The sequence below is a fragment of the Akebia trifoliata genome, chromosome 3 (genome assembly GCF_017979445.1).
Source record: "Akebia trifoliata isolate Shusen 1 chromosome 3, ASM1797944v1, whole genome shotgun sequence".
Classification (NCBI taxonomy): Eukaryota; Viridiplantae; Streptophyta; class Magnoliopsida; order Ranunculales; family Lardizabalaceae; genus Akebia; species Akebia trifoliata.
In genome coordinates, this window is record NC_141377.1 from 6,716,959 (window position 1) to 6,743,023 (window position 26,065).

Here is a 26,065-nt window from a genome sequence, read left to right on the forward strand (position 1 = left end):
ATATTTTATATTTAAGTCGATATGCAACAAAATAATTATTTTATAGTAATAAATAATTTCCAATCAAAAAATTTGTTTCTATGCGTATGTTTTATAATTTGTACAAAAGGCCACAACACACTAACCATTTTTCTTTCTATATATATGATTTGTACAATTGAAAACAAAGTAAATAGTTAACTATTTTATACCATGGGCAACAACACACCCCTATGTGTTGGATTCTAATTCCCTCCCTAGTGATCTGCTTATAATTCTTAATCAGGATTGTTGTGGTGCATGTTATCTATGGTTGTAGCTGGTTTGTGTCTGCCTTAACTAGGGGTGCAACTTGGTTCAGTTTAGTTCGGTTTGAGGTCATGACTTTTCCGAATTGTACCTGATTTATTCCCATACCATACTTTTGCCGTAAACGAAATTGCTAACCAAGGTCAGATTTATAGGATAGCTCTCAATAGGTTTATGAACTAATTACCTTTGATATCTGTTGTGGAAACCTCCTCATCTTTAACTTATCTTCAATTTTACTTCCCAACTGTCATTTATGTTTCGTTGAAATGAAGTTAGATCATCCAATGAACAAGAAGTTTGTCATGAGAATTCAATTGAAGATGCTTTAAGTCAGTCTTGTCTCACAAAAATAATGTCAGATTTTACATATAATGCAGTGGAATCAATTATCCCATACCTTACAATTTCTAAGGCTGAATCCTATATTTCTTGTTATTTGATAAATTAAACAAGCTTTTCTGTTATGGCACACCCATTATTCTAAGATCATATCACCTGATTTTTCCCCAAGAAATCATTGTTTTCATTGTCAAGAAACTTTATTTGATTTATTTATTCAAATTGCTAGACAGTTTTAGATTTTAGCTCCAACAGAAAATTTGTCTCTGGATAATAGCTCATGAATATCCACTTCTACTCATAATGGAATGGTACGAATAAAATGGTAGGGGACATGAAAGACAGTGTTTTTACTGTTGAAGTTTCTCTATTTGTGTATGGTAGGCCAGTTACGAAATGTCAGACATGAATCCCGAGGATGTCAAGGAGCCAGAACATGCAGAGGATTGTTTCAAAGACAATGTTGATAGAGACTTTCCCAAGGAACCCAGAGTATTTGGACAAACAAGAGAACAATCCCATGCCCAAACGTCAAAAAAGTTAAAATTCGTTATTAATATGACGTTAAATTCGACGGCCCAAGTCTCACGTTTATTTAGATGGCCAAAATTAAGCCCAATAAATTAATTCGACGGGCGAAACCCAACGAACAGACTTTTTTTTTTTAACAAAACAACAAATTGAGAATTTTCGTTGAAAACTCACTGTCATGGTGCCATTGGAGAAGACGAACGAAAACTCCATTCGAACTTTCATCGAAAACTCATTGGAACCATTGGAGAACGCGATCGAAAACTCACATTTCGATCTCCTCTTTCATCGAAAACTCACATTCGATCCCCTCTTTCATCGAAAACTCAATGGAGCCATTGGAGAACATGATCGAAAACTCACATTCGATCTCCTCTTTCACCGAAAACTCACATTCGATCTCTTCTTTCATCAAAATCTCAAGTTCGATTTCCTGTTTTGATCAAAAACTCACAAAACCCTCAATCTCCCATTCGATCTCCTGTTCCAGTGAACTATTGCTCAGGTTTCCGTTCATTGAGTTATCCATTTGCTTCTGAAGTCGATGGAAGTAATGCAAGACTGGCTGAGTTGTCGTCCTTGAACTACTTGCATATCCTACACTTATGCATAGAGGATATCGAATGTTTTTCCAAAGAGATGATGAGGTTTACATTCAGATTGAAAAGGTTTCAAGTGCAGGTAAATGATGGCCCTCCTACTATTGTTGAGACAATCAAACACAGCCAAGATTGAAACAGTTGGCTCAAACCATCACAAGTTCTCTTCTTCAGCACTTACTTGCCTTTTTTTTCCCTCTTAACTGGTCTATTAACTTGACTTTTAATTAATTCTCTGTTTTGTTTGCAGCTTCTGTAGGTCTCTTCTTCAGCACTCACTCATTTCTGAAGAAGACAGAGAAGTGGTACCCAGAAACATCATGGTGTACATGTAAATAAGGGCTTGCCACCTATGTGACTTTGACCTAAAAACACATCTGTGCCCATCTTTGAGAAGTTCGAAGAGGTAATGTGGCTTTTCACTGTCTACCAATCTGTTGATCCACCTGCTTGCGATTGTGTAGTTTGCACTTCTATGCATAAATTTTAACTACTATTAGGCATGCTTACCATGTAATGTTAATATCTTCATTGAAGTTCCATCTGTAGTTAGCCTCTGTGATGATAGGTTGGAACCTTCATTTGGCTATGATTTGGTTAAATTGGCTCCTTGGACTTGTATAAATAGGACATTAAAAGGATTCTTTGGAGTATTGGAGTTGTGCCCAACATTTGTAGTTAAACTGGCACCTTGGACTTGTAAACAACATGCTGAAACTGATGATGCATTGGCCAAAGAAAAGGAACATGAGTTAATATCAGAGGTTAAGTGGCTTGAAATGAGTGTAAGTATATTGCTCGTGTTCTAATCTAACCCAGCTTGTATGTGCTTATGTAACATTCTGTCCCGAAAAAGAGTGAGATCATGAAAAAGTCCGATTATTGCAGGATGGATTATTCTTGTGAGGTTACTGTTATTTTTTGTATTTCAAGGGCTTATGTAATTTTTTTTTTTTCTGTTAGTTGTTTGTCTAATTTTGTTGCTTTATGATTTGGCAATGAGACCTCAATGCCTTTTCTCAAGTCCTCATGGTGTTCTGAACTAGGTACTGATAATTTAATACATCTCACAACTTTTAAATTAGAATCCTTAATTATCACATATTTTAGTGTACTACCCTCTCAGTGTGTATAAAACTGAAAGCAGGGATTTCTTGTTTCATACATATTTTCCATTCAGCGAACAAATTCTTTCCTGAAATTATGTTCATTGGCTTTCAAATTTCTCTTCTTTTGTTTTCAACACCTCATATTAACTTCTGAAAATCATTAAAATTTGTCAGTTATACGCCCTAGCAAATCTCATTCCTTATTTATATTTTGTTTTGGTATGCAGAGGGAATACTTCAAACAGGGAAAAGTTGAACAGTTCCTACAAATTTTGGAGGAAGACTCCAGTCCTGGTACTTTTGTTTCTTCACTGACATGAATGATTTCCTTTCTTTTCATGTTGTGCTCTAGAACAATATGATGGAACAAGTGGCCATATTTCATTTGACAGCTTGTGTTAATGTTGATATGGTGCTATTTTGTCAAACATTTTACTTGTTTTCTGATTCTTATATTTTTATTTTTTTTTGTGTTGCAGAGATTGACAGATACTATGCAGATGTGAGATATGAACGCATTGCCATCCTAAATGCTTTGGGAAGATTGAGACAAAGAAGAGAGAAAAAGATGAGCATTTTATATTGGCTACACAGTACTACAACAAAGCATCGAGGATTGACATGCATGAGCCTTCTACTTGGGTTGGCAAAGGTTATTACACTTCACTTTTTCTGTGAAGTTCTATACTTAATTGAAATCGGTGCTTTTAAAATGGTTATTGTGAACTTTTGGACATATTCATAATGAGGGACATAGCCATTTTAGTGAACTGAAACTGCCCAACTGATGATTGGTAATTGGTAAACATAACTTTATTTATTTTCTCTTGACCTGCCTCTGAATGCAGATACAGTTCTTTTAGTGTTTCCATCACGTTAAACTTAAAGATCAGTTCTTAGAAAAAGTATGTTTTATTATTAAATAAAACATATTAGAAAAGTATGTTGCCCTTTTTCTTTTTAATATAATGTATGTTGCTGCCAGTCACATAACTCACACAAAAAAAATGTTAATCATTGTCACTGCCTTAGCACATGGATATGGGTATTTTAAGTAATGTTGAACTATTCAGATATATCATAGGCCATTAGTTATTGGATTCTGATGAGCTTAATTTCATCCCATTTGCATTCAAGTATATCATAGGCCATTAGTTATTGGCTAGAGTTTATAGTGTTCTAATCTATCTTGTTAATGAAGTGGTTTTTTCTTTATGGTTCTTTGCATTTTTATGCTATTTTAGTGTTCCTATAATAGATTTCATCTTTTCTTCTTGGGATTATGTGTGAGTACTAGTTCAGATTTTTTTTTTTTTTTTCCCCTTTCCAAGGTTAAGATCTTGATCTCTTACTTTTTCTAACACTCTCTTACTCTCAGGACTTCTCCCAAATGGAAACTTTGCACTGTGTCAAAAAAGCCCAAATTCGGCACTTATTCAGCGTTAAAATCGGCGGCCCAAGTCTATCGATTATTTTTTGCCAGCCCAAAGTGATTGGTGGCGTTGATCGTGATAAAGAATGATGGTATTTACCAAAATTCGGTGGCTTTGACTTGAAAATGGAGTTTGTAGTTCAATGAATTAGGGTGAATTATTGTTCTAGATCAAGTAAAAATATTTGAAAATAATGTGCTTTGGTAGCGTACTTTGGGGATTGTTTTAAGAGTGGTCTTGCTCCATCTGATTCAAATGGTAGGTACCTTCATGAGTCTTATGTAAGGGGCCAATGAGTCTTCTATGAAGTATTGTTCTAGATCAAGTAAAAATATTTGAAAAAACTGTAATACGAAAATAGCAGAAAATGTCGACCTCGGCCTTAGCAAGAAGTATCTCTAGCAGTTCATAAGGGGGGCCAATGAGTTAGACCTCTGTTGGATAGTCTTCACAAGTTCATGTATGCAAAATGTCAGAAAAAATGTTTGGCTCTCTTTAGGGCCTCTGAATGCCACCCTATATATATATGAAAAATTCGACTATTGTGATCTTAATGTCTACATAATGTGTGACATTATGTAGACATTAATAGACTGTATTTTTTTGTCCTCATTTTTTCCTTTCCTTTCGTGCTCAAAATGCAGAAGCAGAGTTACTATTCAGAAAAGGGAGCCTTGTTTTTTTCCCCATTTTGTTAGAAGTCTGCAATACTCTTTTTGCTTGTGTTTGATTTTTTTAGAGTTGTCATGAATGCATGAGGTGGTTGGAAGCCATGCAACCAAGGAATTCCAAATCTCAAGTACACTTACACACAAGGCTCGTGTACATAGAACATCACAGGTTCATGTATGCAAAATATAGATGTAAACTAGTACTCAAAAATAATACAGAAACAGTGTTCCTTCAATAAAAAAAGACACAAACAGTAAGTTTTAGGACATTTTTTAATTTTTTTTTTTACTCAGCAATAGTGCTGTAGAGTTTCTAAGGTACATCTTTTGATGAATATGTATTTGAATTGCTTAACTACAAAGTGACCTTATTGTGGGGATGATTAGTTTTTTTAACTATCCATTATTGGATGTTTTGTATTAGTTGATGTGTGGTAGTGTTTCTTGTTAGGCACAAATCTAGAGTGCTCTGGCTTAGATAGATATAATTATAAGAACCTTCTGTTCCTCTACTTAGCTTGATTGGTTAATGGTTTCTCTTCTGATCTAGAATTGGCATCTAAGGCCAATTTTGATCCAGAGTAGCTGAATGCCAAATGACCCCACAACCCAAGAATGCCATCATTTAGCTTGATTGGTTGATTGCTTATTTCTAGTGGCTGGATTTAAACATTTTTCCTGAGGGAGTGAAATTCTAATACTTCAACCAATGATGCTGGTAAGATGATTGCTTATATATTGCTGCAACTCAGGTAGGTTCAATTGGGGTTGAGAACTTAGCCCAAGCTCAACCTTAAGGTATGGGCTAGGTTTGTGATGCATCCCTAAGTATGTGGTTCATTAGATAATGAGGAGAGCTCAAATTCAAATTGAGGCCCGAATGTGTTTTGTGGTTAGTTGAAATTAGAGGTGTTACTTTTTGGACTTCCAAGATTGGGCGAGTTCTAGTTGGGGACCTAATATTTTTTTTTTTAAAGAAAACCTTATAGCGACGGTCGGCGACCGTAGCTAAAGGCTTAATATATATATATATATATATATATTTTAATAAAATACCCTATCGTGACAACAAATAGCAGCTAGTGGCTATATGTATTTACGCGGGATTTTTCTCTATAGAGACGGTCGCCGACCGTCGTTATATTCCTAAATTCTATGGTTTTTAACCACCGAATATTTTTTCCACAAGACCCAATTTGATGAATCAATTCGACGGTCGAGACTGTTGAATGGTCCCATAATTCAACGGTTTTGGACCGTTGAATTTTGAAAATTTTCACATGGTGAGAGGTAGCTAGTCTGGCATTTACATTCTTTGCATTTTGATAGTAGTTCTGAGAGGTTTGTAATCATGCATGCAATTATCTCCGTAAAGTGATGCTTGTTATAGATATTGATTAGTGCAAATCGTTTCTAAAAACTAATAGTATTATTAACCTTGTCTTCTCCAGCATAGTGACAAAAATTTGCGATTTTTTTCTACTTAAAAAAATCATGATTTTAAATGTTGTCTATTAAATCACAATGTTTTTTTTTATTCAAAAAGTCATGAAGTTTTTGAAAAAATATTTGATTTTTCAAAAAATTACGATTAATTAATCATGATTTAATTAACAATTTTTTGAAAAAATCACAGATTATTTTTATTTTTAGTAGTTTTGAAGTGTTATTTTATCATTTAGTATATGAAATACATTTTTGTACTTAAAAAATAATAATTTTTATTTTTTAATTTTTCCAATGTTTTCTTTTTCCAAAGCTTTCTATTTCCAAATTATTCCCGAATCCTGACTTTGTCGCTATGTTCTACAAGAGGTAATGATTAAGAAGAAGTACGGAGGAATATTACCCAAGAAGCCTCCCTTGATATCCAAGGTAACAATTCTTTTCCTAGTTCTTAAATTTAATAACAAATGTGGTTTGTTAGTTTCAATTAGTGTAGTTCACCAAAATCAAATTTCATTATTTCCAGGACCATGAATGTGCTTTCTTTGATTCTAAGGTGTCAAAAATCCAATTTTTTGATGAATATGATGCATTTGAACAGTTTGGACATTCAATCGTGAGAAATGTGAGAGATGAGGTCCAAAGACTGTTTAGAAAGAAAAATCTATTAAATGTCATGCCAAGCAACCGCAAAAAACTTAGGGATTATTTAAAAAGAATTCTCTTTGCGAGGGTTCTTTAACTAATTTTCCCTTTTATCTAGGGAGGACATCAATGGGGTGATAATGAAAGGAGGTCACTAGATTAGAATATCAACATGTTGATCTTCCTCATATGAAGACCGTTTAACGGTTTGGATCTTAGGATGATGAGTAAGGACAATAATTAAAATCAAAGTAAAAAATTAAATCAATTATGCTTATGCAATATTCTCATGTAACAATCAAATCATTTTCTATAAATCACTAATAAATCTAATTCTTTCAACCAACATTCACCAAGGATGGGGTAGGTGAAATTGCAATGAGGTCTTTCATTTTGGTACATTTTTTTCATGTTTTTGACAAACATATTTTTATCATATATTGCAATTCCAGATTTTGACAAATACCTTATAAATAAAATTTATTTAAGTTTTCGAATTAGTGTCATATTTTAAAATTAATTAACAAGATTTTTCATCTTCACTCCTAACTCAGAGTGATTCTGAATGCTTATCCAATATCATCTCCTTGAGCATTTTCATAGTAACTGTGACTGTCAATGTTTGTATACAGATTGCCACTGGTGTGATCTTCTCATTCCTTGTAGAACATTTCATAATTTTGTCCTGCATGCTATTATTGCTCGGAGTGTTGTGGTCCTTGTTCAAAGCTAATCACCCTCTTTTTATTTCCTCATATTCTAACACTGATGATCAACTTAAAAAGAGTGACCCTCTAAGTTCAGAGAGTAAGAATATGGTACATAGATTGAAATTGTTTTACATGTCCCACTATAAAATTGATGCTGAGATTGCAATCCACAATGGCATAATTTGGATCTGTATGGGCATGTTGTCCACACTTTGCACACTAGTTCTCTCACAAGCCGCATTTCGATCGCTTGTTCTTAAGGCGGTGGAGTTTCAATGTGGAATTTCTGCTTATAAATGGTCAATCTGGATGGTGGTTTCAACTCAAATTTGCATTGTCCTAATAGGAAGTATAGTAAGTGTATTTAGATGGTGGTTTGGATTCAAAATCCAAGAAGAAATAAGTTTTTCTGATATTTACTTCTTCCCTTCTTCCTGGGTTTCATTGTCTTTGATAAAGCTCCGCAGTCTAGCATTCTTCAAAATCTCTAGAATGAGCCTCATGTTTATCTTACAAACGATCGCAACGAATGGCCTGTGGATATTTAACATATTGACCGGGGCATTGTCATTCTTGGCTTGGCTCTTATCTTTGTTGTTAATGGTGTGTTTGATGGCAATCTCTAAAGTCTGTTTTGGTAAACAAAGAAACAATGAAATAGTCAGTATGGATGTGCAAGCGTGGATACAAGGAAACGGTGAAAAAGAGATAAAGAGATGGACGGAGAAACATGAAAGGGATTCTCTGACTAATCTAATCCAATTGCTTTCCCAAACTACTCCATCTGAAGAGTCAACTACCAATACAATGACTAGTTCATCACATGAGAACAAATTCTCTTGTCTTTTATTGGTAATCATTGCAAGAGTTGCTATCGTTACTCTACCAGATACCCTTATTTCTTCTCTAGTTCAAAGCTTAGACGAAGCCTTCGAAATCATTTGTTTCATTGACGAGAAAGTGAATGCCAAAGACATGGATTGCCAAAGGAGATGTGCAACAGCAAAAGAATTGTGGATGAACAGGGACAATGCATGCCATTGGTTTCATATGAGATTCATTAAACCCACGGTTAAAAAATGTTATTCACCATCGTTTAAGAAATCTATGGATGGAGCTTCTCGATCGCAAGTTCAATTGGACATACATTGTGCACTTGGGATTATTAAAGAATTAAAAGTGACATCTGATGAAACTTGGCTTTTCATTAATAAAGATCTACATCCAGGAGAAGTAATAGACATCTTCTATGAGTTTATCATCGACAAGAGCCACAGAGAACATACACGTCAATCAACGAGTTATATGTTCACATGGAACACATATTTGTGGACATATTGCACTTTTTCCTCCCTCAACTCCCACTTGCCATATTCCAACATGTTCTTGAGGGTCCCATTATAGAATGTGAAGAAAGAGCAAGATTTGTCTTGAAATTCCTTTGCAAAGTTGAACCGTTAGAGCATAAAATTCATTGGTCATTTCCAGATGGAACTGGCATTACTAGCTTTATAACCCCTAATCCTGCAACAGACACTCAGCGTATCGAACCAGTGGAACAAAATGTAGATGTTACTCATACAATGATTGAAGATTGTGAAATTCAAGAGCTTGTTTGAACATGATGTAATGTAAGTACATTTCTTTTTTGTTTTTTTGTTTTTTTGTTTTAATTTTTAATTTTATAGAATTGGTTGAACAAATTTCTTCTTTTTTCCTTAATTATGACGATCGTTTATTTTGATTAATTAGTTATTTAGTCCCATGGATCCTTCTGCAGGTCGTGGCGTGTGCATGGTTTTTTAATTGACAGAGTCCTAGCATACATGTTGGAAAACATCGATGTTTTATGAGGGTTTAGTACTTTGAGATCAGTTCGTTCACTCCATTCTATTTCAAGTATGTCCAGGCTCGCATGTTGTGCAAAGTGTCATGTATTTTTTTATTTTTTTTTTTTAATTTCATTTTATTTGAGTTCATCATAGTTCCTATAGCTTTCCCTTGTTTGGTCTAAAAGGGAAGAAAATTAGGAAACATCTTTGAATATTTGTAATGTATAATTGGGTGATGCAAAATATTGGCAGTTTGTTTGTCTCTTAGCCATATATCCGATTAGCAATATGCTACGGTGGATGTCATCAAGTGAGAGGAATCATGCTATATGTGTGTGTATGTTTAATTTCTTCCAAATATATAAATAAGATTTATTTAATATTTAAAATATTTGTTTTATATATTTAAAATTAGTTAAAAATGTTTTTTCTTTTAAATTATTCCAGATCCCTTGAGATCCATACTATAAGCAACCTTAAATTATATAATATACAAAGGACATAACAACTTTAAATTTAATATATATATATATATATATATATATATATATATATATATATATAATTCTTTTATAAGATTCATTGAATGGAAAGGAAGGTTCATCGACCAATTAGAATGTGTAATTGACTTTTACAAGAATTTTTTTTTATAGAGAAATTCTATTGCCACACCAACTTTTACTAAAAGCACCCAAAGACGTGTGCTAATCTTCATTAATATCATATCATTGGGGTGCTCTTAGAAAAATTTGGTGCAGCCTTAGATTCTCTCTTTTTATAGTGTACAATGATCAAAATAAATAAATAAATAAAACCGAATGTACACTCCTACCTCTAGTCAAATAATCCTGGATTTTACTTCCAAAATCTGTCATCTTCAAGTTATTAAACTTTTATGCATAAATTATTTTTCTCCGTATATTTAGTCTTAATATCGTACTCCATTGCTTACTACCTCTCCTTAATCCTTTGTAAAAAGCCCTTGTATTTTCTACCTAAAATTTCATCCTTTCAAATAATAAATAAATAAATAAATAAAACCTTCAATTTTCTACCAAAATCCCCATCCTTCTCTACTATCCCAAAAATCCTATCTTGCCTTGAGGCTTTGAAGGTTGAAGCAAATAGAACCTTAAGGTTCAAGATGATACGTTTTGAAGATGAAAGATCGAGGGTAGAAGACAAAGGCTAAGTAATTTGTTAAATCTTTGAAAGAAGATCGAGTTCATTAGCAGCATGTGATCGGTTTGTAATCATAGGGATTATCTTTAATATTCTCCAAGATGAGGAGCACTATGTCTAAAACACCCAAGAAAAATGACAGAGATGTCAAAGTGACACTACATGAGAACTGGAAAATTTGACAAAAAAATTCAATGGGTTAAGGCCTACAAATTTTAGTAATCAAATTTTGACAGCCCAAAGTTGTTGAAATTGTTGATGTTCCCCAAATTCGACGGCTTAAAGCCCCGACAAATTTCTCCCATCCTCAATTAATTTGATGATTTCGGCCCATCGAAAAAAAAATTGACGCCTTGGTCCCTTAAATTTTATGAAATTTGATGTAAAAGGATAAGGTAAAAGAGTAGAACAAGTAACGAATAAGCATTTGAAATCATGAAGATAAGAAGGTGGATGGTGGGTTTGGGAGGAACGAAAAATTGAAGTTGTGGTTGGAATTGGATCAGGAACATGTGGCACTAGGTCAGGTGATCGATCGATAGGTTCAACGATTGCTTATAAAGGAACATGATGTCACTTGAGAGTGTGGGGAGAACAATAGTTGATAGTCTTGTGCATGATTTTGCTCCTGAAATGGAAAAATAGTTTCTTGAAAGGTGACATCACAACTACCAAAAATGATATTTTTTCTAGATCACATATACTACGTGAAAGGGGTAAATCCGACACCAATGTCTGTCTAATTTGCTTGGATTTAGCCAAATTTGATAGATCTTGGCGTTAAATTTACTCTTTCTCACATATACATAGTGATATGCGAAAATGGATATCCAACTAAAATTATTTTGATGGCACAAGGTGAAACTTCTGTTTCTTAGGAGAAAAATTTAGAGCCTAACATAAACAACCAAAACTCCTTTGATAGTTTAGATTCGAGAAGAAGCTCGTGCATAGATTTTCCTGAAAGTAAAGGAGTAGGCATGTGATTTAGGAGAAACGCAATCTCCCCAAATGTGAGAGGTAAATAGGCATGAAAACAGAGAGCACAAGCAACTTTTAGAATGTGATAGTGTCTATGTTTAGCAACACAGTTTCATTGGAGGGTGCAACATAAGTTCGATGATGAATAATAATGCCATCATTGACGAAAAGATATATAGAAATAAATTTAAGACCATTGTCACTACGAAGTTTTTTAATAGTACATTGAAATTGGGTTTAACCATGGCATACAAATTCTAAGAGCTGAGTTTCAAATTTTTTTACTAGTCCAATCTTCTCTTTCATAGTTAGGTCCTAAAAATTACAAAATTCGAGAAAAAGAAGATTGTAATGTTCAAGAAATTTAAAATTTTTCTAACTGATAAATTATTGAAAGTAAATTCGAGAACATAGAGAAGAGTGGGACGTCCAAGGTGGGTAATACGCGATCACCGTTTGCATACAGTCAAGTTTATTAGGTGAAACAGAGGCAACATTAAACAAAGAATGGAAGGACAAAGTAATATGATTAGAATCTTCATTGTGATTAACCCAAGATGAAGAGGAACAACAAGAACAACAAAAAACAATTACCTATAAGATTAGTTGTGGGTTGAGTAGTGTTTAAATTTAGAAGACAAATTAGCTATTGATATTGTTCTGTTGTGAGGTGAGGGGCTTCAGCCTCACTTGTTGAAGGGATGTCAACTATTGTAGAAGCTGCATTTTACCTATTTCGATGGGTAGCCATGAAGTTTATAGCATTTAGATTTGGTGTGTCCAAGCTTACGACACCAAAGCTAACGCCTACTTCACAAGTTAATGCCTCACAATATCAATTTTCATTTGATTTGAAATCTCTTCAATGAGAGTTCTTGTATTTAAATCAGACGATCCTTATTTGTATGTTTATGAGAGAGATCATGGCAGACCTGATATAGTGGGCCCTTGGCTTCGACAGACTAAAAAATGAGTGGGATGCAACAGTGAAGGACTTTACAAACAGGGGTGACCATCATCAAGTATTTTATTAAATCAAGAAGAGTTATTCAATTAAACCAATTGCATACTCTTTCTTCAAAAGACCATGTAATTGTGGGAGGGTGCAAGAGATATTATATCATTATCAATGTATCTCATTACAAAAGGAAGGTAGTGATGAAAAATAATATATGTAGCAATATCAATTAGGATATTCTACACTAGAAATATTTATATATTATGCTAGTTTACATATCTTGGTTGATGTAATCTCTATAAATGCCCTATTAGGGTTCATGTATTATTCATCCAAGAATTATTCTTAATAAATCAGATTTTCACATATCACATAAGGACAAGGTTTTCCCTTAGCATCAATGTTTAATGTGTGATACTTGTCCTGATTGTATTCTCATTTGACTATGGCCAGTGCAGCAGCATCCAAGTTGGAAAGGTGGGACAACATGAAGTTCCCTTTGTTTTTCTTCTTGAAAAAGAATACCATGTTAAAATAAATCGTGCGGCTTATTGACCTCATTGTTGGTGTTTTAACTGCACAAGGATTCTATAAAGATAATAGATATCAATATTGAAAGGAATCCCAATATCGTTGGAATTAAATAATATTCTTTTAAGGTTAATAGGAAACCTCGATGGATAGGAATCTTACTAAAAGAAGAACTCTAGGCCCTCAATCTCCATCTATAAAAGAGGAGATCGGCAACCCCATATTGGTAGGTATGGAAAACGCATATAAGATAGGGAGTTCTAAAATAGTGATATCCATCAATCACTAGAACCCTAGCCATCCATATAGAGAGGAAGGAGAAGGTGAGTCTGGAACATAAATGATTAATACAATTGGGGTTTGAACGCTTCAACAAACACGTGGATTGCAAAGGCACGCTGCCTACGATTATTGAATCAACATTTTATTATGGCACAAGGTAAGTACCTTAACTCAATTTAAATTTACATGAATAATATGCTTGAAATATGTGATAGATTTTGATCCTATTGAGAATCATAGTTTATGAAAGTTATGTTAAAGATTTGAATGTGTGAAATTTAACATACCATACAAGAGAATTAGCGAATTCATGCAAAGAATCCTATTCTAAATATGCTCTTGTAGTTAATATTCCTAAATAGCTTTAGATTATCCACAAGAACAATTGGGAATACTGTTATAAGAAGCAAGTTTATCCCACAGAGTATTCAGCTTGGTAAAGTATGTTGTAATATTGCCTATTTTTTAAGGTGGGTGTTATATGAAACACCCTAACAAGGTTACCTTGAGAAAAATGATTGCAGAGATCATCCCGGGACATCTTTTGTTGTATCAGTGTAAATTACACTGGTAGCAATGTTAGGGGATATGGAATTCAACTCCCACTCTGCATATATCAGAGGTAAGACTTGTTGGCTTGACAAGAGTCCCGTAAACAAAACCCAACTTATTTTTGGCTAATAAAGCCATTCTCATGGCATGACGCCAATTTGAGTAATTATCATCTGTGAAGTGGTGTCATACAAGCATGATGCCAGGAATAACAGACAGATGAAGATAAAATATGAGAGCTTTTTAATTGATTGGGAATAGATGAACCAATAGGTGTAGCTATAATAGTTGAGGAGGCGTTGAACAATACAAAGCTTTTATGTAAGAAGGATTGGATGCTCTGATACCATCTAAAATAATGAGAATGAAATAAAAGAAGAGACGAGATCTAACGTGCTTTGGCAGAGTGCCTACATGAATGAGGATAAGGAGTGCTAGATGGCTAGCTCGTTTTCTTTTATTTTGATTGTAAAAAGAAAGTTTGTACTTTCAATGGAAAGAGACATTATATAAGAGAAGAAGACATAAGAATACAGGAGAGGAAATAGGAAAGTTGTTATAACAAACATGGAAAAGTCTTGGAATAATCCTTGGCGGGTTTTCCTATTATATAGCAACTCTAAATAGAAACAAACTTTAAATAAGAAACTGTAATCTAATCAAATCATATATATTCTATCTTAATTTTCAGATAAGATGATTTGATGTATCATAACATCCCTTATTCTAATGCATCCTGCCTATTACTTTAGGGGTTGGGATCTGTTAACTCCTAAGAATGACTCATGAAAAAAACACATGATCCCAACCCTTTAAACACAAAATCTAATGGTTGAGATTTATGAGTATCTTGATAACACAAATCTCATAGATATTTATCCCAAGGATAAATCTCAACCATTGGATTTTGCATTTAAAGGGTTGGGATTATGTGTTTTTTTCATGAGTCATTCTTAGGTGTCAAGGGATCTTGACCCTTACTTTAAGACTCATGGATTATAGTTAAATTTATAGAGCTACTATTGCCACACCAACTTTTGCTAATGCCACACCAATTGTGTGTAATTGTTTGATGATTTACATAAGAATTGGCATGGCATTAAAAAAAATCTGGTGTGGCAATAGCAGTTCTCTAAATTAGTCCTCATTTTTATTGATTGAATAATAGATTTTGCCACAAAAAAAAAAAAAAAATCCATCTTAGTTTTGGTGGTCTCCACCAATCTATAAATCCATCATTGTTACATCTTGTTTGATTTTTTATTCTATCGGAGTCATTGGCCCATTAGATTAGGTCCATCGTATCCCAAAGAGAGCACGAAGGAGGCTCATGTTGTCATAACAAATTAAAATCTCTCATTGAAGAGATCTTGGATTTTATTTTTATTTTTATTTTTACACAAATTATGAGAGTTCTTACGGGTATAGTGTAAGATAAGGATTTTATTGAAAAATTAAAAGACTAAAATAAAAAATGTTTAACAACAACAGTGGCGCCCTAGGCAGAGAGCGATATACCAAGATCGTACTCTCAGTAGAGTTTGGACTCTATTACCATAAAAGGCAAGAAATTAATCAATTCCCTTTGTTGAATTATAATGAACCCTAACAAGGATTACATAGAAGTCAAAGAATTATTCTCTTAATATAAAGACAATAAATCCTGATAGGGTCTATCTAGGAAATAGAGAGTACTCATAAATGGAAATATATAGACCCTAATTGAAGGAAACCTAATCTAATCGTCAGAGAATATTATGAAGTGTGTCACATGGTACAACTTATTCTAATGCATCCAATAATACTTAAAAGACTTCATCTCTTCAACACATACATGGAAGGACATGAGCTCTGTCACAATTTATTGCCCTTGTCATTGTGAACTAGTAGACTTCAACCCCTTCAAAATTCACTCCAAATGATGGGAACTCAATACTTGAAGGGCACTTTCCCTTAGGAAGTATAGGGCACTTTATGAAGTTAGTCCCGGAAGCATTGACACACATGTAAATCTGGTAGAGCTGAGCTTTACGTGACATGTCTTTGTTACATTCTATTCCTGGAGTGAATCCAGTTGCTTTTGTTATAGCCTTCTTTATGTTATTTAAGCTGTAAAAGCTCCCATTTGGTTTGATTCCTACAATATTTTTGCAACAAATTTAGAAGTAGGTTTTAAGGATTAAAAGCCACAAATTGAAACCATCGTTGTTTTGCTTTAATGTCTTGGCTGCCTTACCTGCATTTTCAAGAATACTGAGGAGATCCATTTTTTTCTTCAGCTCTAGAGCTACTTCAAAATATGCACGTTGGTCGAGGATGGATTCAGAGCAGGTCCCATGTTTCACCCATTCGTGCGTCCAAAATTTCATACCATCTGCGCTTGGGCAAGCGAGCGTTGGCCAATCACTTTCCATTGAACTTACCAGGTCCGAGATCTGCATGTATCATCAATTTTTTTGAAGGTTAGAAACTCAACAATTATATTATTTTAATATTAATATTATATTGTGTCGGTTTCGCATGACTCATGAAAAAAAAAACACATAATTTAGAAAATTAGCGGTAGAAGTTTCAGAATGAGCTGATTTTTTGTGAAGATGAAATATGTACACACTGGAGCATAACCCTGATCATGTTCATAAATTTAAAACATGTGGAGTTGACTCAAAATGCATCCGAATCAACTTGGTTGATTTGATTTCGAGGAGACTTGGTCACAAAATTCGATGGAACCAACTCATCAAATTAAATCAGAAATTTATGCCAGTCAACCCGAAAATCACATTTCCAAAATGCTTGATTTTTTTCCCCCAAAATTCATCATTTTCAAGTTGTTTATTAGTCTACACGTCTTTAATCCATGGCTTCAACCTCTTGAAGAAAGCACTAAATTTTTCACCCCGGGCCCAACAAGCATCACTTAGTCTTCAATCCATCAACTTTCAACATCTAGAAGAAAACCACTGATTATTCTACTATAAAATTCATCTTCCTTCCCCTAGCTCATAAACATATTGATAAACCTTATTTTCAATCCATCGATTTCAACTTTCTGAAGAAATTCCTTTTATATACAAAAATTCATTGTTTTCTACTTTTCCAAAGTTCTATATTATTCGTGAGGAATAAAGGTTGAATGAAATGGAAATTTAGATTGAAAAGGAGGGGAGATTCAAGGTGATTGGTTTTAAGGAGAAAAACCAATAACATATTGCCTAAAGTTGAAGATAAGGACTTGTTAAGTCATTAAAACTAAAATTTGACTCGTGGTATGAACTTATGAATTTTTCACTTGACTCGATTCATTAGACATTCCAATCGAGTTTTCAAACAATGGTTTTAATTATATAGTGGTAACGGATTAGTCTGGAAAAGGCCCAATATGACTCATAATGGGTTTTTGCATGAAACACAATCAATGGAATCAGTGAGGGTGTTTTGGGCTTGTACACAGGAGCACCATATCTGAGATCTGAGTAGTTTTCCTATAGAGAAATGGTAAATCGACGCGGTAAATAGTATGCAATTAGTACGCAGCTGACGTGGCAAGGGTACAATGAAAAAGATCTATGGTTTCTTGCCCTTACCACATCAGCCGTGTACCGAACGCATAGTTCTTACCGCATCAAGTTATCATTAGTCTTACCATTATAAGGTGCGGAAGAAAAGATAAATCCCTGCAATGCCAAAATTTTAGGATCCACGTGGTAACATCTACCAGAGATTTGCAGCGCAGACCTAACCGTTGCATTTTTATTATAAAAAAAATTCCCTTAAAGTTCTGACAACTCCATGACATTTGTTACCCATCAAACCTTGGTAGGGATGTCAATGGGTACCCATTTAACCGAATCGGAATCGAAAACCCTGATTCCGGATCCCTTTTTATTGGAAGAGTCTAAGATGGAACTAAACCAATAGGAACCATTACCGTTAGGTTCTATCCAATGGATACCCATAACTAATTTATTTTGTCATTTTCTTTCTATATTATAGATGATTTAAAGTATTATTATTTTTTTATTTCAAAATAAATGCATCTTATATAAAATTCTTCAATTTTTATATAAATTATCGATTGGATCTTAAAATGAACTACTCTTCTAAAAATTTCTTACTTTTAACAAAGATAAATTTTTATTTTTGAAAAAAATCATTAATTTGTATCTTTAGTATAAAAAATTAGTTGATGATGATGATAATCATTCTCATCTCCATCATCATCATCATCATCTATGTGAGTTAAAAATCTCTGATTTTGGGAAGAGTATTTTTTTTATTTTCATTTAGATCGTTTTTTTTTTTTTCATTGTTATATAAGAGATGGCTATAGTCAAGGGGAATGTCATTAATTTTAAAACATAGGATTATTTCAAATATTCTCAAATAATTATGTTTCTTTAAACCTAAAAATTCGTTGAAAGGGTAATTATGTCATTTTCACTTCAAAAATCTGTTTTAAACTAATATTTAATAAAATGAGTACTAAAGAGTACATATTTTTTCAAAAGAGACTTTTTGGTACATATTTTCAAAAATAAGTCTTTGGAGTCATTATCCTTTTATTTTTTCTTATAAGTAAGAAATAAAAACATCTTTGTGTGACTTTCTCATGTATGATTCTATCATTGATTGCTAATAAAACCAATCCAAAGCAGTACAGATGGGAAGGAAAAGTGACCTTTGATGGATCAAATGGGCTCTCGGAATCGCAGTTTGATGGATACGATCCGTCGTTGTTATTGGGCCAAAGCCCATGAATGCCGAAATCACCTGTAGGCCTTCCAGTTGTTGGGTAGCAACAACTTTGCCTTGTGTCGCAATATGACCCAGGCCACTAAACAAAAAACACAAAAAAAAAAAAAAAAAACCAAATAATATGAAAGAATCTCTCTAAATATAGCAGAACCCAAGTTAAATTTAGAGGAGAGAAACAAGTTCTTGGACCGATAAAGTGGGATTGCTTAGAGTAGATTTAAACTAACCTGTTGAACAAAGTAGAAGAAATCGAAATCTTGGGCAACACATAGAACTGCTAAGAGTTGCAGTGCTGTAAGAATCTTAAAGAGAATTGAAGAAGTTGTTTTCATGGTTGAGGAGTTCGATTTCTAGCTTTCTTCTTCTTGTTGTTTTGTTGGGATTTGGATGAGATGCATTTGTAGGCCAAATTTGGATAGCTTGTTCGATGCTCTCTAAATTTACATATTTTATTTGCTTATCGTCTGGTCTGGTGCGTACTGCGTTGTCATTGGCGTGCATTGTCATTTAGACTTACAATTGTTATTTAGATTCCGATCCTGTATTTCAAGGAGTGGTGTAGCTAACTAGCTCCAGTCTACTTTAACGGTCATGATGATTTGGAGACAACTTTTGCTTGACTTATACGTAAGGTTTTTTTGTTGCTCCTAAGCATGTTGTCTTCTTTACTTGACTTCCAAGGACAATGTGAGTTCGCTTTGATAGTCGAAGTCCCTAATATATATTTTAGGAATAATGATTTACTAACTAGAAAGTCTTCACTTGGCCAATACTCAGCTGATGTGGCACAAACACTGAACCATAGATTTGTTTCCTTGGGATACACAGATGTGCAGTTGTGTATCCCAAGGAAACAAATCTATGGTTCGGTGTCCATACCACATCAGTCGAGTATTAACCGAGTGAAGACCTTCTAGTTAGAAAATCAGCATTAATAATTTTAGAGAGCTGCTATTGCCGCACACCAACTTTTTATAAAGCCACACCATCTATGTGCAATACTTCGGTGATTTACATAGGCAATGGTGTGGCATTAGCAAAAATTGGTGTGGCGATAGCAGCTCTATAATTTTAAAATATCCTATGGATACGTATACCCTCTAAAATATCCTATGAAAAACACTTTCCTTAGTAAAATTCTAACTTTTTATTTTTTATTTTTTATGACAAGCTTACTAAGGTCCTTGAGCTCAAATGGATTATCGCATTGGCAATTCAACACCACAGTCCTCTCGATTTCATGAAAAAACTAGATAAAAATAATATTTAAAAAAAATTAAAACATTTTTCTGGGGGCTTGATCCAAGGTTATGAAAATGGACAGCTAACGAACTTTAACAAAACTCCCAAATTTAAAATTAAAATTCAACATTGAAAAATAACATATTTTTTTTTCAAAGTTCATAAGATTTTATCCTCTACAACCCTATGACATGGATCATGTTTTTGAATACCACAAGGTGATCAACTCAACGACCCTTAGTAAGAGTTGAAATCTTACTAAATAAGATTAGTTAGACACATCCTATTTGAAGATTTCCTAACCTAATTTTATCCTCTTTTTATCTCAATCCCAAGAGTTTGGTGTTGCTTAGGGGCGGAGCTAGTAAGGAGCTGGTGGGGGTAATTGCCCCCACAGAACTTTGAGACACCCTTATATTTTCAACTAATTGCATGCCCCATTTGTCCACACTCTGTCACCTCTCTCCCCATTTGCCTGCACACCCTCACCTCCCTCCAATTTTTGCCCCCCCCCCCCCCTCCCTTTCAATTTTTTTTTGATGACATTACCTTTTGACTATGCCTTCTCATATACTAATTCGAAATGACCTAAATATCATTTTCTTCCTCTTCTAACCAAAAACCTCTAAATTTCTCCCTAAAATCATTTATTTTCAAGTTCTTCAACTATACAACAAGGCATAGTTTTCCCCCACTACAAGAAAATCTTGGCTCCATCCCTGGTGTTGCTCCTTAGATCGAAAGATTTAACAAGTAAAAATAAGTTGGGAATCGAAGTTAGGGATCTTTCACTCACTAATGTGTGAAGCCTTTGCAACACAATATCTAAAATAAAGATAGTGCATCTTGATCTTATCTAAGTATGAACCATCTAACTCTAGCATAAAGGGTGTAAGAGTTCAACTATAATTTTGTCTATTGAAGTCGGACAAGGCCTTGAAGTGGACCTATAAACATTAAAGTAAAGCACAGAGGATAAAGAACTAAATAACAACAACATAGAACTTGCTTTACGCTTCTCCACTCTCTAATGGAGGAGGACTAGCCTAAGTTCATAACAAGAAGAAGAAGATAGAAGAGAACAACACCTGTTTTCATATATAAATAAGGTCACACCACCTTCTCTCACTATCACTAATTACAGAAAAATAAACATATTCTAAATTAGGAGAAAAGGCAAAGGAACTATAAGGCTCAAGGCATCATCTTTTTTTCAATAGGTAAGGATCCTATTTATAAAAGTAAATGAGATATGGAAGGATCTTTTTTGAGATGTCACCATGAGTTGATTGCTTCACGCATGTGTAAAGGTTCCATGCAATTTTAAGGCGATCACTTTAACTTTCACTGCATTATGAGTTGATTGTTTAATGCATACGTAAAAGCGCTATGCAATTTTAAGGTGATCACTTTAACTTGCGGTGACACTGGCTCATAAATGGCTAAGTTTTGTCCCACAGTCTTTTATTCTTCTCTCATTTGCATAGAAAAGTCTAAACTATGATTTGGTGTTCAATCTTATCATTTTAAGACCTGCACATTTGAACGGGTGTGTAATCAGATTTTCGATAAACAAATTATTTCATAGAGTTATGCCTATTGAGATGTGATTACGGCCTAGAAAGTCGTTTCTAAGGCCATAATTATGAAGACTTTAAGGCTTAATGATACGTTTAATCTCCTAAATATATATAATTCATTAATAGTCCATGTTTATTATTATTTTCAAATAATTTATGATTTATGATCTAATTTTCATTATTTATTTGTGATAGGTAAAAATCATGAAATCAAAAAGGATAAATCAAAACGGATAAGAGGGTCAAAAACACTTAAGAGCTTAAAAGGAAATCCTGGATTAAAGATCAGGCCTGTTGGGCCCACATTAGCCGCAATGAACCCCTTGGGCGACGCAGTGAGATCGACAAGCATTGTCTCGGGATTAGTGTAGACTTATGATGATGTAAATTATTGTGTGATAAACTAAGGTTTAGAGTTTTATTATGTACACAAGTTCTCCAAATCTATAAAATCCTAATCTGATCTCTATAAATAAGAGACCAGACCAAAGTTACAAAATCATCGGAGGACTCTCTTAGTTTTTTCTTCTACTTCATTTCTTCTATTTTATATTTTAGGGTTTTAATTTTTACTTTCAGTTTAAGCTTTGTAATTGGAAGGGGATACTGCTAGTTTCAAATCAAGATTAATAAAATGAGATTTTTTTTTCTCTCTTCTCTCATCTTTAATCTCTTATTTTTTCTTTTAAATCTTTGATTGTACTATTATTGCAATGATTTATGGTAGACCTCCATTAGAGAGGTCGACGAAGCCATGAGCAAGATTATCTTAATTAGTTTGCTTGTGGTTGCATATGTGTTTTAACGTTTACATGCAATAATGTTTTAGTAGCTAATTATTATATCTAGTTTAAAGTTTCCTTAGTTTTGATGATTTATACTTAAATCAATTCAAAATAAATCATGTTTTATTAAGAGTAATCATAAGTAGTTTTTTATGATTTTATCTCTCTAAAGATTAATCACAAATTTTAGATCTATATTTGTATTAAAAAAGGGATTAATTTTTTGATTCAACAACATTAGATTTGTTTGTTAGATCAAGATAAAAATCAAACAAACAATCAGATGAGATAGATTGCTTTTGGAGGATTCAACCAATCTAAACCTTTTGATTTATAAGTTTTGGGATCCAATTTCCTTTCCCGTAGGTTATGGATCCTTGCTTCCGTTGCACAACCCCAAACATGTAGTCTTAAATTGGGTTTCATACTAGTCCCTAACTCGAATGGAGTTTTAGGAACTGCTTTACTGGGAACTTTGTTTAAGATGTACATTGTGATCTAATACTGAAACTATTGAATGACTCAACATACTCCTAACCATGCCCATAATGTACGATTACACCTTTTAGCTACACCATTTTATTGAGGTGTTCCAGACATTGTATATTGTGTACAAATACCTAGTTTTCTAAGAGTTTAGCAAAAGAGTCAGAGTTTTAACTTGATTCATTAAATCTATCATAGTATTCACCTCATCTATCTGACCTAACTATTTTAACATTTCTGTCTAACTGCCTTTCTATCTCAGTTATAAATATCTGAAGGACATCCACAGACTGGGATTTTGCATGAATTAGATAGATATAATCAAATCTAAACACGTTGCCTATAAAAGGTGATGAAATATCTTTCTTCACTCAAACATGCAGTAGGAAAATGTCCACAAATATCAATGTGTAGTCTTAAGAAGTTATTTATTTCTTATGACTTTTTTCATAATATGTCTGGTTTGCTTTCTTTTAATGCAATGCACACATATCGAGAAATTCGTGAAGTCCAAATTATCTAAAACTTTGTCCTTCACTAATCTCTCTATCCTAACTCTAGAGATGTGTCACAGATGTTTATGTTACAAGATTGAAAATTTTTCATTAATCAAGCCACGTTTCAAACCATTATTCGAATGCAAGAAAACTAAAGACTAAACATAATCATAATTTAAATTTATTTTATATAAACCATCAATTAAAATCCTAGATCCAACTAAAACTGAACGAAAAAATAATTTTAATTGTTCACATTCAAAAAAAAAAAAAACCGAATAACATAAACTATCTAATCTGGATAAAGAAACTAAATTTGTAGATATGGTAGGAACATAAAAAGTATTTTTTAGATTCATTGATGACCAGTCACCAATACCAAATGATAAGTCCCTACAACTAGCATTTTCACTCTAAGATGGTTTCCCATGAAGATAGATTTTTCACTCTGCATTGATTTCCTTCTTAAAAGGAATTTCTGCACCAAATTCATAATGTAAGTTGTGACTCTAAAATCAATTTACCAGATATTAAAATGTACTTTAGTTAAATTTGATTCATAACATACAAAAAAAAGAGACATACCTTTGTTTTCGAATCAATTTCTGCATTTTGCACAGTTTTTTTTATGCCTCATCTTGCCACAGAAGTAGCACTTGACACAATTGTCGTTCTTTCCTTCAGTCTAATTTGCATTCCTAGGCACTTTACCTTTTTCTGATGAATTCTTCTTCGATTTTCTTGATATTCCTAATTTCTTTCTTACTTCTTAAGTCATCACAAAAGCATATTGTTTCCCTTCCTGTCTCAATCTTGTCTCATCTTAAATGTACATGTTAGTCAATTCGTTCACACTTCACTTTGTCTTTATTGGTGTTATAGTGGATCTTAAAATATTCGAACTGAACTGGGAAATAGTTAAGGATGAACTAAACCAGGAAGAAATCATATACACTCATTCCTAATATTTTTAATTTTACAATCTTGTTCGTCATATTGAGGATGTGGTCTTGTATTCTTCATGCCTATCGTACTTCATAGTTGTCAACTCAACCATCAGTGTGCCTACAAGTGATTTACCAGCAGATTTAAACTTTTCTTCCATATTCTTCAAGTACTCCTACACATTGTCAATAAGAGGTAGGGAGGTATTGATGTTGTTAGCGATATTCACCCTCATGAACATTAATATTCGATTTTTCTTAAGCGAGAAACAAGTTTTCTTACTCCACCGTTCTACTCTCAGCTAGGCCTACATATTTTGTAGAGATGAGCGCTATGTCAAGATCCTGAAATCATAAAGTGAACTTGATGTGCTCATACCATTCTAAAATGTTTGATCCGATAAGGATTGGGACAGAAAAATGTATGAGAATGCAGTTAACTGGGAACTAAAATTTTATAAGGACAATGATCTAATTAGTACTTTGAGTTATATTAAATAAGGATGAACTCAATAATGTCACTTAAATTTATCTTTTGAATTAAACTAGGTATATTCATTATTCACTCATCTAAGAATAAAAACTAATTTTATTCACCATATAAGGTTAACATAATTTATATAATTTATTCAGTTAGTTTGTTATCTTTAAGTACCCAATCCTAACTCTGTTAAATTATGTAAATAATATTATCTTACCCAGAGTTCAATTAATTAAATAAAATTACCCTTTGGGTTAATCTCATTTTCCTAATTGAATCTACAATTGTAAACATTATTATTTTTTACTGTCACCCCGATGACTAAATTTAATACAATTAGAAAACTTATAAATATTACTAATTAAGGCTACTTTGACAGCTACAAAATTAAGAAATTTATGTTTCTCTAAATTATTCAATAATATTACTTGATTGGTTAAATCAAACTTTAATGTTTCACTAATATGATATGGCATAATATTTTTGATAATAAAAGTCCAATGCTAAAACTAAGGTTTAATTGGTCAAGAATCTTAAAATAAAATATCAATTTATATTATTTTAATCTTGTACCAAAATAAAATAATGTCAATAACTAAAATTGGAATCATATACACATCACATCAAAATTTCAAAATTGAAATTTGCAACTTAACATACATGTATTAACAAAATTGAAAATTAAACATACATGCATAAACCAAAATTAGAAATTAAATATATATGTAAAATCAAAAAATTAGAAATTAACATACATGTAAAACCAAAGTTAAAAATCAAATATACATGTAAAATCGAAATTGAAAATTAGCATACATGTAAAACTAAAATTAGAAATTATATATATATAAATTGAAATTATAAATTAAATATACATATAAAATCGAATTGAAAATTAACATACGTGTAAAACAGAATTTAGAACTCAAATACATGTAAAATCGAAATTGAAAATTAAATATACATGTAAAATCGAAATTGAAAATCAAATATACATGTAAAACCAAATTGAAAATTAACATATATGTAAAACTGACATTCCAATAAAAATATAAATAAATAAATAAACGAAAAAAAATCCAAACAAATATCAAATTTAAATTTCAACCAATATTAAATTAGAAATCCAAATCAATATGTGATTGAATTCTAAGATAAAATAAAAATAAATTCATGTATATACATATAAAAGAAAACTAT

The 26,065-nt window shown here is 32.9% G+C and overlaps 1 protein-coding gene and 1 long non-coding RNA gene across 2 annotated transcripts; one reads left to right on the forward strand and one right to left on the reverse strand.

The window, feature by feature from the left end:
- The first annotated feature begins 7,599 nt into the window (after window positions 1-7,599).
- LOC147405793 (uncharacterized) lies at window positions 7,600-9,866 on the forward strand. The gene is made up of 2 exons (XR_015176066.1): window positions 7,600-9,405; window positions 9,555-9,866. It is a non-coding gene; the product is annotated as an uncharacterized LOC147405793 (long non-coding RNA).
- Window positions 9,867-15,639: 5,773 nt separating this feature from the next.
- Window positions 15,640-19,325, reverse strand: LOC147405794 (extracellular ribonuclease LE-like). Its single transcript, XM_086432736.1, has 4 exons — window positions 19,078-19,325; window positions 18,774-18,929; window positions 16,329-16,527; window positions 15,640-16,229 (listed from the first exon to the last, which is right to left on the reverse strand). Exons 1-4 carry the CDS (start codon window positions 19,180-19,182, stop codon window positions 15,976-15,978), a joined length of 714 nt encoding a protein of 237 aa, XP_086288862.1. The 5' UTR covers window positions 19,183-19,325; the 3' UTR covers window positions 15,640-15,975.
- Between the last annotated feature and the right edge of the window lie 6,740 nt (window positions 19,326-26,065).